The sequence below is a fragment of the Saimiri boliviensis genome, chromosome 21, assembly GCF_048565385.1.
Source record: "Saimiri boliviensis isolate mSaiBol1 chromosome 21, mSaiBol1.pri, whole genome shotgun sequence".
Taxonomy (NCBI): Eukaryota; Metazoa; Chordata; class Mammalia; order Primates; family Cebidae; genus Saimiri; species Saimiri boliviensis.
Genome location: NC_133469.1, coordinates 11,791,009 through 11,803,981, shown reverse-complemented (window position 1 = coordinate 11,803,981; position 12,973 = coordinate 11,791,009). Strand labels below are relative to the sequence as shown.

General features: G+C 50.2%; 1 protein-coding gene across 7 annotated transcripts in view; it reads left to right on the top strand.

Moving 5' to 3' along the window:
* Positions 1-12,973, top strand: part of CACNA1I (calcium voltage-gated channel subunit alpha1 I) — a 159,152-nt gene that overhangs the window by 98,044 nt on the left and 48,135 nt on the right. For 6 of the 7 annotated variants that reach the window (XM_074391037.1, XM_074391038.1, XM_039463219.2 and 3 more), the window contains 3 exons: positions 3,142-3,301; positions 9,697-10,012; positions 12,279-12,371. In XM_074391037.1, coding sequence (XP_074247138.1) covers positions 3,142-3,301; positions 9,697-10,012; positions 12,279-12,371 — 569 coding nt within the window. Of the gene's footprint in view, positions 1-3,141; positions 3,302-9,696; positions 10,013-12,278; positions 12,372-12,973 lie in introns of those variants that run through there. The other variant, XM_074391039.1, reaches the window with a different exon arrangement.

Below are 12,973 nucleotides of genomic sequence, written 5' to 3'. Positions count from 1 at the left end.
ATGCTGAGGCTCTGAGGCCCTGGGACTCCCTGGGCCCCAGAGAGGGCCATGCAGTGCGCTGGGGCCCAGCTGGGCAGAGCGAGGCGGGAGGGGAGGAGGGACAGGGCTGCCATTCAGGGAAGCCAGCCGGGTAGGTTTGCAGGAGCCTTTCAGAATTTCAATATCTCAGAGAACAAGGGAGATGTAATTAATTGAGCAACAAAGCCCAGCCCAAGGGAGCAGCAGGCTGGGGCTGTGCAGAGACACCTCCTACAAGCCCCTCTCATCCAGCCTGTTCTCCAGCTGCTGCCAGCCCTCTGTGCTTGCCTCCTGCTTCTGCCCCGGCCTCCGGGCAGAAGGCCGGAGGCCTTCCTTTTTGAAGCTCAGAGCTCATCAAGGGCTTTGCCTGCTTAGAAATCTGCCAGTAGACCTCCTTGTGGAGCCTCTCAGCACAGAGCCCCACGCTCCTCAGAGTCCCCTGCAACCGCCCTCAGGAATGGTGCCTTTCCCCGGGCCCACCCCTCTGCCAGCCAATGCTTCCCATCCTGGAGTCCAGCTCAGCAAATGTGCCGGTAGTGCCCCCCCTCATCTCTCCTGGCATGGTCCTTTGGCTCAACACTTGGTTCCTTGTCCCCTTGCTGCTAGGCTGTGAGCTCTCGGGGGTGGGGGTGGGGAGTAAAAAATGGGTCTTGTTCGTCTTTGGATTCCCCACGTGCCCAACGCCATGCCTGACATGCAGCATGCATTTGCTGTGTGTTTCATGAATGAATAAATGAATGATGGGGCACCAGGAAGGCCTGCAGTTGGCCTGAGTGAGTCAGGGGATCCATTTGGATGGATGACGAGGGTACCTGTTCTATTTTCTGCCTTCCCTCTGCTGTACACGCCTCACTCCCCTGCTTGGTGGTATAGGGTGGTGGTATCGTGAACCCCAAGTTTCTCTTCAAAGAATCAGTATGTCAGTATGCTCAGCTCTTTTATTCTTTAATTCTCTATTTTAAAGTTTAACTTCCTTGTAATTCCAGTAAACAACCTTCTCCCCCCAGTTCTAATCAGTAATTCCCATCTGTTCCCTCAGCCCCCAGCTCCGTCCTGACTCATCCTGGTCACCTGCTCCAGTCACCTACTCGGGTCACCTTCTTTGACCTAGGTCACCCCAGCTACCTGCTCTGACCCACCCGTAACTGTCCTTCCCTTCAAAATACCCATCCTGCCACTGCAGCTCAGATCCCTGCTCTCTTTAAAATAGCCAATCAGAATTAGTCTAGCTTGTGTGGTCTAATCCTAGCCAATAGGGGAATAACACATTAGTAGGGACGACCTCCATCAGGCATTAAGTGCTCCTTCCCCAACTTGTCCAAGCATGCGTCTGCCATTGCTCCATCCATGAGCTGAACCCTTCTATAGAATTAAACTGCCTTGCTGAGAGGATTAATCTTTGAGTGCCATTTCTTTTACAGCACTGAGTGGGACATTGAGTCCTCGCCCTGGCCTGCTCTCGTGGGGATGAAGCAGCCTGCAGGCAAGCCCCACTGTCTTTCCTGAGAGGAGGCTGACCTAGTTTTGTGAGAAGGGAAGACAGGGTGGGCATTAATTATTGATTGGAAATTACTGCATGCAGAGTTTGTGATGCAAATTCCAAAGAATTATCCTCATTAATAACCACCTCAGCATCACCCCTGGCATACACAACCGTCTGGACAGGGCCACTGTTCTACTTGTGACCATCATTCCATCTTCCTGTCTCCAATCTTCCACTCCCTCCCCATGACTTATGACATTCGTTCATGATTAGTCATTGAACAAATGTTAGGTGAGCCGGTTTTCTGGGCCAGGACCTGCTGGGTTCTGGGAATGCTGAGGTGATTTAGACAAGCGCCCTGCCCCTAGAACCTTATAGCCTAGTGGAAGAGATATGAAAGTAAACATACAACTATACATTAGGACTAGAAGAAGAAGAGATATTGATATGGTTGGAATCTCCTAGGTTATACAGTATACAACTTACACAACTGTACATGGCAGCCTAGGCCAGGTCAGAGGTGCTGAGATTGCCCAGAGAAGAAGAAAGAAGGATGAAATCTACCTGGGATGATGTAAGAGTCTGGACGCCTTCATGAAAGAGCTTTCACAGGGCTATGGTGGCTGAATAGGGATTTGCCAGTTATAGGAGAGAAGCAAGGGTGTTCCAGGAAGAGGGAACAGCAAGGGTAAAAGCATGGAGGTGTGAAATCCTGTGGTATGTTTAGGGAACTTCAAATAATTTGGTACTGCAAGGCATAGAGTGCATATTGAGAGAGGCATGAAGCTGGAGAGGTGGGCAGTATGGACCCTGTGGGATTGTAGAGGGAGGGTGTGCACTCAAGGGTGCCCCACCAGCTCTTTGCCTTCTTTGGGGCCATGGATTCCTATGTGGGCCTTCTCTGTACAGCCTGTTAGCAGGCCCTTGGCTCTTCTGAAGGTGGTTCTGGGAGCTCTGCCTGCTTCCATCATGCAGTGGGAGTGGTAGTTCTAGCTGGTACTGCTGTGTCCTGACATGGTCAAGGGGAACAGTGACTACCCCAGAGACAAAGGGTATTCGGGACACATTTATTGGGCATGTACTATGACCACTCTATGCAGGTTCTGGGCACACTGAGTTGAACCAGCCTCAGTCCCATGCCTCTGGGACAAGGAGATTGTGAAAAGACAGCTAGATTTTGTGTCAAGACACCTGGTCTAAATCTAGAGACCCTGCTGCTTCTTAGCTGTGTGACCTAGGGCAAGCACTTTCAGTTCTTTGAGTCTCCAGTTGCCTTCTCTATACAATAGAAACAAAAGTACCAACTTCATGGAGTTGTCATGAAGACTGAAGATCACATTTGTGCAAGTACACAGAAAAGCACTTGGTACATAAAAGGTGCTCCCTAAATGCTTGCTTGTACATTCACAATCTAGTGTAAGTGTGGCAGGGCCCAGAGCCATTTCCATGGCTTTTTGGGTGGAGGGGCAGATACAAAGGAGGGGGTGTATCTGGCAGCCACTGAACAGGATGAGAGCAGCTAGGAGCCCCTGCCAATGCATCCCACTCCCCCTCCCTGTTTCTCTAACCTTGCTCTCACTCTTTCCTCTCTGAGACCTCTGCTCCCTGTGTGACCATCCCTCTACCATTTCCCCTCCCAGGTATGCGGATCCTGGTGAACCTGCTCCTGGACACGCTACCCATGCTGGGGAATGTCCTGCTGCTCTGCTTCTTTGTCTTCTTCATCTTTGGCATCATAGGCGTGCAGCTCTGGGCAGGCCTGCTGCGTAACCGCTGCTTCCTGGAGGAGAACTTTACCATGTGAGTTCAGCCCCTGCCACCCATGCAGCTCCAGGGACTGTTATTAAGATACAGTTGTAACCTCCTGGGTCATTGGGAATCAGGACCAATGGGGTAGAAGCAGCAACAAAAGGGAGGTCAGGTTGAAAGGGAAAGGGAAGTTAAGATATGAGCAGAAGTAATGCTCAGGAGGAAAAAGAAGACAGAAAACCTGAAAAGCAGGCACAGAACTTGGCACTGTGCTCACAGCACATTCATTCCCCTTGGTGACTGAGTCATCCAGGAAGGGTGAGCTCCCATTCAGCCGCTTGAGTCTGAAAGCAGGGGGCGGGACGCTCCTCCAAGAGAGGATTATTGACACACAAATTAAGCTCCGGCTCTTGGAGGAGTTGGGCTTAGTTGTCTGAAAAATTTGACACCTATAGAACCCGTGCTTCCTTAGCGATGCGGGATAAGTGTGCACACACATGTACTTACGCATATGAGTTTGGACATGAATATGCATTCATTTCAGATATGCATGGCACGCTTCAACTAAGTGCCAGGCCCCAGGGAATCAGAAATAGGAGAGCGTTTTCATTCCTTTTCTCACTCCACTTCCTTGAGCCTGTGCTCGGGGCTCAAGATGTGGCAGAAGAGGGAGTCCCTGGCCTAGAGGAGCGCAGGGCTGAGAGCCGAACTCAAACACCTTGATTGCCGCTCAGTCTGTCAGTCATGGGCTGAGGTGACTGTACGAGGCGTGGGGATGTGGGGATGCTGTACAGGTGAAGGCTGGTTTCTCCTTCTCAGCCTATCTACTTGGGGAGTGCGTAGCAGAGCTGGAGGGTGAAAGTTGGGGTGTGGGGAAGAGTAGGGTACCTGGGTTGACCACAGCAGGGGCATCTTGGTGGGTGAGGGCCTCAAGTGGGAGTTCAGGAAGTGGGTCTGCACTTGTGCCCACCCCACAAAGGGGCAGGTCCTGAGGCAGAGCATGGGCCCGTGGGGCTGGGGAGAAGTGGCTGCTTAGAAGTCAGGGTAGTGTGAGCCCCGCCCCTCTGTCCCACAGGGCTCCTTCCCTGAATCCTTCTGTGGCTGGCCCCTTCTCATTATGCAGGCTCAGCCCACCCGATGCCTCCTCCTGGAGGCCTTCCCTTGCCCTCCCTCACCACCCCAGTCCCAAGCTTTCCATTGAACAGCCCTGCTTGGTTTTCTTCTTGACTCATCTCTCTGAAATCATTGCCTGTTGGTTCATCCGAGGTCTCTAGAGTTCCCTGGAATGTGAGTTACCTACCACAGCAGGGGCACCTGAGGCTTGACTCTTCCCAAGGTCTAGAGCAGGGCTTGGCACAGGTGATTCCAACTAATCGTTGAAGGAATGAGTGAGTGAGTGGATGGGTGAGTGCATTTACCACCCAGAGGCAGCCTGGGAGCCAGGACCAGTTCTTCCTAGGCCTGGTGAGTTGGAGATTCTGTGTCCAGGTCCCTGGATGTCTCTTTCTTTGTGGTTGTTCCAGGCCTTGTGAGATGGCTCTGACCCTGTCTTGGCTGGAATAGGGGAGTTGGAGGGAGGATGCTGTGGATGCCCTTGGGCCAGAGTGTTAAAGAGGAACCTTATCTGGCACACCCCCACATCTGCCCCAGGAAGGGAAAAATAAATATGAAGAAATGTCACTGGAGCAAGAACACCCTAAGGGAAGATGCTGAGTGATCTCCACACCTCCCCTCTGAGCTCCTGGCTGCATTTGCTTAGGGTGGGTGGTATTAACTCACATGCCCTATTGGGCTGGGCGGTTGTTAGTGTTGTGTGAAAAAGGAAATCAGTAAAGTTCACATCTGGGTGGAGAGCAAGACTAGGGTCCTCCCAGGTCTGTGACCCCTGTAGATATAAGGGAGGTTTAGACCTTAACTCACAAGGCTTGTTTAGGGCAGTGAGTGGAGAAGTTGGTAACTGGGGTTCACAAAGAGGCAGCAAGATCTCTTCTGGGTGACCAGAAAGTTGGAATTTGAGGAGATCCTAGCTAGGATCTGGGGGAACCAGGCAGGGTCTTGGGCAGGAGTGTTTCTCAAAGTCCTCTTTCAGGCAAACTCTCTCCTTTGTATCTGCCCCTCCACCCAAAAAGCCATAGAAATGGCTCTGGGCCCTGCCACACTTATATTAGATTGTGAATGAACAAGCAAGCATTTAGGGAGCACCTTTTGTGTACCAAATGCTTTTCTGTGCACTTGCACAAATGTGATCTTCAGTCTTCATGATAACTCTGTGAGGTTGGTACTGTTATTTCTATTTTACAGAGAAGGCAACTGGGGACTCAAAGAACTGAAAGTGCTTGTCCTAGGTCACACAGCTAAGAAGCAGCAGGGTCTAGATTTAGACCAGGTGTCTTGACACAGAATCTAGCTGTCTTTTTACAACTCCCTTGTCCCAGAGGCCTGAGACTGAGGCTTGTTCATCTCAGTATGTTGTCTGGAAGCCTCCAGCCCCTGGCACAGGAGGCCCTGTGAGATGTGCAGAGCTCAGTAGTCAGGGTGGAAAAGAGCCCTGCCTGGGGTGTAACATATGAAGGTTGGAGATGGAGCCATAGAGAGCCTCAGCCCAACCTGTAGATGGGGACTGAAGTCTAGATGGGAAGAGACTCACCCAGGATCAATAACAAGGCTTCCAGCAAGCATCCAGCCTCTTCCTGGCTTGTGTGAATGACACTGTCATTCCACAGTCACTGACCCCTTCCAGGTGCTAGAACCTATGCTGGGCCGTGGGGATGCAGAGACCTTTTTATCTTGGCCTCTGCCCTCTGCACTGTCTCTTACTAGGGAACTGGATGTGTTGATAATTAGGCCTCAGGGTGCTCGGGGCTATGGCAGAGTGGGGCCTGGAAGCCCAGAAGAGGTACAAGATCAGCCGGGGTGGGGACCAATGGGGCTTCTTTCTTTTCAGAGGATGTGACCTTGAGCTGAAACTAAAAGGTTCAAGAAAAATATCTCCAGGCAGGCAGGGGGATGGGAGGGCATGGGGAGGGTATTCCTGAGTGAGGCAGGCCCACTACAGCAGTGTGGTATGTGGGTTAGGAACCAGAACCCCAGCTGGGCTTTCAGGGTCAAATCCTGCCTCTGTCACTTGGCAGTGCTCCTGGGTATTTACCCAAAAAAGGGATGGCTTATATACACCCAAAGACATGTACAAGAATATTTATGAGTCATAAGAGCCAAAAAACCAGAAACAACCCCAAACCATCAGCAGAATGAATAAATAAGTGGCAGTGCATTCACTCAATGGAATACTCACAGACATGACAAGGAATTACATTTTGCTTTCTTAATGGTGTCTTTTGATCAATGAAACTCTTACTTGTAATGAAGTCCAGTTTATCAATCATTTTTTTTAGCATTGTTTTTTGTGTTCTGTTTAAGAAATCTTTTCCAAACTCAAGGTTGTGAAAATATTTTTCCAGTGCTTTCTTTTAGGAACTTTCTTTTTTTAAAATTCTTCACATGTAGGTCTGTGGTCCATCTCTAGTTTTGTATATGGTTTGTGGTTAGAGTCAAGATTTTTTTTTTTATACAGAATCTCACTCTGTCATCTAGGGTGGAATGCAGTGGCACAATCTCGGCTCACTGCAACCTCCACCTCTCAGGTTCAAGCGATTCTCGTGCCTCAGCCTCCTGAATAGCTGGGATTACAAGTGCATGCCACCACGTCTGGCTAATTTTGGTATTGTAGTAGAAATGGGGTTTCACATGTTGGTCAAGCTGGTCTCGAACTCCTGACCTCAGGTGATCCATCCACCTTGGCCTCCCAAAGTACTGAGATTACAGGCATGAGGCACTTGTCCCAGGACCAGTGATGGGAAAGTCCACCCTCTCTCTACTCAATTGCAGTGGTGCCTCTATGATACTCAGGTGACCATATGTATTTGGGTTGGATGTGTACATTTTTATTGATGGATGTGCCAAATTGCCCTCTAAGAAGGTTGTACCAGTGTATACTCCCACGACAGTGTATGTGAGCGTCTGTTTACACTCATTCTTTCCCATGCTGAATATTACCAACCCTGAAATGTTTGCCATTTGAATGGGTGTAAAATAATCTCATTATTTTTTGTTTGCATTTGGTTATTTCGTTGCATTGATGAATGTTTCTTCCTATATATTGGCCGTTTTTTTTATTTCTTCTGTGAATTTTTCTGTTCTTGTCTTTCCCCGCACCCCACTGGGTTATTTTTCCTTTTTGTTACTGAGTTATGGGAGATTCCTTTTTGGCACCAGGGACCAGTTTTGTGGAAGATAATTTTTCCATGGACCAGAGGAGGGGGGATGGTTTTGGAATGAAGCTGTTTCACCGCAGATCATCAGGCATTAGATTCTCAAAGGAATGCACAATCTAGATCCCTTGTGTGTGAGGTTCACAGTAGGGTTTGTGCTCCTGTGAAAATCTAATGCTACCACTGATCTGACAGGGGGTGGAACTCAGTCAGTAATGTTCCCTCTCCCAGCACTCACTTCTTGCTGTGTGGCCCCAGGAGTTGGGGACCCCTGCTTTAGATAGTTACTTTTTATCTTCTTTGTGTGTTGCAAATACTTCATCCCATGAAACAGCAAACTATGACCTGTTTTGGTAAATAAAGTTTTATTGAAACAGCCATGTGCACTTGTTTACCTCTTTCCTACAACTGTTTGCAGATTAAAATGGCAGAGCTGAGTCACTGGGACAGAGGCTGTGTGCTCTGCAGAAAAATATTTGCTAATCCAGCCTATTACACAAAAAGTTTGTCTACTTCTGCTTTATCCCAATTTGTTGCTTGTCTTTTTACTTTGTATGGCATATTTTGTCTCAGTTAAGTTTTGCGTTAGTATGTAAAATTAGTATGTAGTTAATCTGGTTGAACTTTTCCTTTACAAAATTTGAATTTTGTATCTTACCCAGGAAAGTTATACCTATCCTGAGTTAACAAAAAATATTCCATATTTTCTTATAATATTTTTGTGGTTATGGTCATTGCATTTCTGCTTTTTAATCCACTGGAAATTTGCTATTTTTAGTTTTATAATATATCTTAATCTAATATAGCCAAATACTATTTTTTAATGTGAAATAAGTATAAACATTAAAAATGAGATAATTTATATGTCTTTTTTGGATATCAGGTCTTCAAGAAGTTTATTTTTTGTATGGTGTGGGGTTAAGATCTAACTTATTTTTCGAATAGATAGCAGTTATTCCCACACCACTTACTGACGGGCCCTTCCTTTCTCTGCAGGTCTGAAAAGTCATCTCTGTGATATACTAAATTTCCCTTTGTACATGGGTTTGTCTTTGTGCTCTGTGGCATTCCACTAACCTTTCTGTTCCTGTCACAGTGCTACACTGTATTAATAATCATAGTTGTAGAGTATTTTGCTCTCTTGCAGATCTGGTTCCTGTTTATCTCTCTCCTTTTCAAAACTTGTCTTGACTATTTTCCCATCCAAATAAATCCTAGGACCATCTGGGCAGGCTCCACAGGCCAAAGCGTTGGGATTTTGGTTAGGATTGCAACGAAGCATAGATTAACCCTTCTGAATGGGCAGAGCAGGGATTGTTGTTTATTTTGTAGATGAGGAAATCAAAGTCCAGAGGGGCAGCCAGGCATGGTGGCTCACGAGGCCTGTAATTTCAGCACTTTGGGAGGCAGAGGTGGGTGGATCACCTGAGGTCAGGAGTTCAAGAACAGCCTGACCAATATGGTGAAACCCCGTCTCTACTAAAAATACAAAATTAGCTGAGTGTGGTGCTGTGCACCTGTAGTCGCAGCTACTCAGGAGGCTGAGACAGAAGAATTGCTTGAACCTGGGAGGTGGAGTTTACAGTGAGCCAAGATCATGCCACTGCACTCCAGCCTGGGTGACAGAGTGAAACTCTGTCTCAAAAAAAGGAAGGAAGGAAGCAGAAAGAAAAGAAAGGAAAGAAGAAAGAAAGAGAGAAAAAGAAAGAAAAAAGAGAGAAAGGAACGAAATGAGCAGCCCAGGTCACATAGATGGAAGAGGGTGGAGCAGGTGGAGGATCCACCCCTCATCTGCTAAATCTGTAAAGGCCAGTGCTTTTTAATTGAGCACCTGCTCTGTCTGTGCCTACCCACCAGTGTGTGGAACCTGAGATGGCTGGCCTCTTGGGGGAGTTGAGGGCATCTCCCCCAGGAGCCATAATGAAGGTGTGTGCAAGGCACAGTGAGACTCCCCAGAGGAGAGGACCACAATGGGCCAGTGGGGTTTTCATGGTCGTAACAGAGGTAGGGAAGGGTGACAGAGGCAGAGGAACAGCATGTGCCAAGGCCTGGAGGCAGCGACAAGAGTGACAAGGCCTTTGGGGCCCTCCTGCCACGCTGCATGGCCTCTCCCTTTCTGATCTTCATGGCAGTGACCCCTCCCCTTTTCCTCTTTTACTCACCCTGGCCTGTGGACAGACAAGGGGATGTGGCCTTGCCCCCGTACTACCAGCCGGAGGAGGACGATGAGATGCCCTTCATCTGCTCCCTGTCTGGGGACAACGGCATCATGGGCTGCCATGAGATCCCCCCGCTCAAGGAGCAGGGCCGTGAATGCTGCCTGTCCAAGGACGACGTCTACGACTTCGGGGCGGGGCGCCAGGACCTCAACACCAGTGGCCTCTGTGTCAACTGGAACCGCTACTACAACGTGTGCCGAACAGGCAGCGCCAACCCCCACAAGGGCGCCATCAACTTTGACAACATTGGCTACGCTTGGATTGTTATCTTCCAGGTGAGGCGGCTCAAGCCTGGGACCGGCCTGGTCCTGGGGATTGAGAGGGCAGCTCTGCCTGGTGGGCAGGTCTCTGTGCTTGGCATTTGCTACCCCTCATCTCACTGAAACCTGTCTAGCTTGCTGGCAGTATAGGCATTATCATGCCCGTTTTATAGACAGATTCAAAGAAAGGAAGCAAGCTAGGCTGGGTGCAGTGGCTCACGCCTGTAATCCCAGCACTTTGGGAGGCCGAGGCGGGCAGATCATGAGCTCCGGTGTTCGAGACCATCCTGGCCAGAGACCAGCCCAGCCAGTATGGTGAAACACCGTCTCAACTGAAAATATAAAAATTAGCCAGACGTGGTGGCAGGTGCCTGTAATCACAGCTACTTGGGGGCTGAGGCAGGAGAATTGCTTGAACTCAGGAGGCGGAGGTTGCAGTGAGCTGAGATTGTGCCACTGCACTCCAGCCTGGGAGACAGAGTGAGACTCTGACTTAAAAAAATTTTTAAAAACGGAGAAAAAAACAAAAACAAAAACAAAAACAAAAAACCAAAACAAAAAAAAACAGAGCAAGCTAATTGACCACAGATGATATGGTGTGACTATTAAGTGGCAAATAGGCAAATATAGGATCTATATAGGTTTTTTTAATTTTTTTGAGATGGAGTCGTTCTTGTTGCCTAGGCTGAAGTGCAATGACATGCTCTCAGCTCACTGCAACCCCCCTCTCCCTGGTTCAAGCGATTCTCCTGCCCCAGCCTCCAGAATAGCTGGGATTACAGGCATGTGCCACCATGCCCCACTAATTTTGTATTTTTAGTAGAGATGGGGTTTCTCTATGTTGGTCAGGCTGGTCTTGAACTCCTGACCTCAGGTGATTCACCTGTCTTGGCCTCCCAAAGTGCTGGGATTATAGGCGCGAGCCACCACCCCAGCTCTGGGTGACCCCAAAACCTGAGCTCTTTGCAGAGCCCCAGGTTGCCTTGGGGCCAGATGGATCCCAGCAGGGAGGGCTGTTCAGAGAGGAGAGGCAGGATTCAAGCTCAGTTGGAGGCTGGCTGACCAAGGCCAGGAGCGTGGGGTAGGAGGACATTCCTGGTGGGGACAGCCTGAGCAAAATCCTCCTGCAGGGAATGCCAAGTAGCTCATCTGGAGTCAGTGAGAAATGTGTCTCGCCTTGTCAACCTGTGCACGTAATGCACACACATTCACAAAGCAGCACTAGCCACGCAGTGTGTGAAGCGCTTGTTGCATGTCCTCTCTGCACTGACTGACAGCCTACACTCTGCAGAGGACACTCTGGGTATGCACAGGGAAGGAACTCAGGCAGTGGACCTTGAGTGTATTGCTTGGCCTCTCTGTGCCTCAGTTTTCTCATCTTTAAAATGGGGTAATAACAGCCCCCCTCACCTTGGGTGGCTGATAAAAATAAAGCAGATGACATGCGCAGGGCAGCCAGCCCTGTGTGCAGAGAGTGCTGGGTAGTGGTTACCTTCCTGCTGTCCTCAGAAAGAAGGGGCAGGAGCAAACAGAGGGGGAGCTGAGAAGCCTTTGAAGGGGTGGCCAAAGTGCTGACAGGGCTGAACTCCGCTGTCTCCACTTCCCTGAGCTGCCTGGTGCTGCCCTGGGGAGCGTCAGGATCATGAGTTCAGAGCTGCAGGGTGTGAGGTGATGGCAACAGCTGTGTTTGGAACCTTCTGCCCAGGAGGATGGATGGCTGCTCAGGGGGCCCCACTCTGTGCATTTGCCAGAAGCCAGCAAGGACCCAGGGTTTGTCTTTCCCAAGGCTGCTCTATCTCCCAGTCTGGGAAGGAGTCAGGGTGGGGTGGGGGGGGGGTGACAGAGTCACACCAGCCTCATTACGTGCACCCTCCCAGGCTCCCACTGAGCTGCATCCCAGCCCTGCCAGGTGGGCTCCCCACATACAGAAGAAGTGGCTGAGGCTCAGAGAGTGTGGGTGGCCCAGCTGATAAGCTGGAGCAGGGACAGGCTCCCTGCTTTCCCAGCCCTCCCGCTGGTGTGGTAGACTGGAGGGACCAGGGTTCAAGTCCCAGCTCCACCCCTTCCTGGCTGTGTGACAGTGGGCAAGTACCTTCTTCTCGCTGAGCCTCGGTTTCCTCACCTGTATTATGTGGTATGCCCTGTCCATCCCCTGTGAGAGGTACTCAAGGCAGCATGTGTGATGTGTTCTGGCACACTGTGGGGCCCCTGTTTGGGGCGCTGCCTGGGCTATGGGCTTTCCCACGGGTCAGCCCTCTCGGCTCTCTCTGTGCTGTTGCAGGTGATCACTCTGGAAGGCTGGGTGGAGATCATGTACTATGTGATGGATGCTCACTCCTTCTACAACTTCATTTACTTCATCCTGCTTATCATAGTAAGTGTCAGGGAGCTTGGGCTCCCAGGTGCACTCAGAACCCATGGACCAGGAGACCCGAGGAGGGAGGGTCTTTGGGAGTCCCTAGGGAGCCCCTCGGAGCCAGGAAAGCCTGGAAGAGGCAGCAGGAGGGGCTGTTTCTCACCACTGCCGGGCAGCAGGTGATTGAAAGGGCTCATCAGGGGTGGCTGTCGGAAGCATCCATCACCTTTGATTGCCGTCATTTCTCACATCTGGGCATTTAAGTCCCCACTGATGCTCTGCTCCTGCTTCTCTGCCTCGTATCTCTGGGATACATTCTTTGCATGACTTGAGCCTGAGGTGCAGCCTTATACTGGAAGCTTTGCAAGGGCTCCAACTCCTCCCTGTTTTCCTGGGAGGGGAAGATGAGATGCCCCGAGGCTGAGCAGGGTTTGGAGGGAGGTTGCCTGATAGTGACCCAGTGGAGCTTCCTGAAATTCTTGGAGGGACTCCCACCTCTTGGGCAGCCCTGCCTCATTGGGGTAACCTGGAGATGGAGGCGGGCTCACCCGCCTCTTCCTGGCTAGTCCCTCTTGCCCGCACCCCCGGTACAGTCTCCCCAGAGTGAGCTCATCCACCTC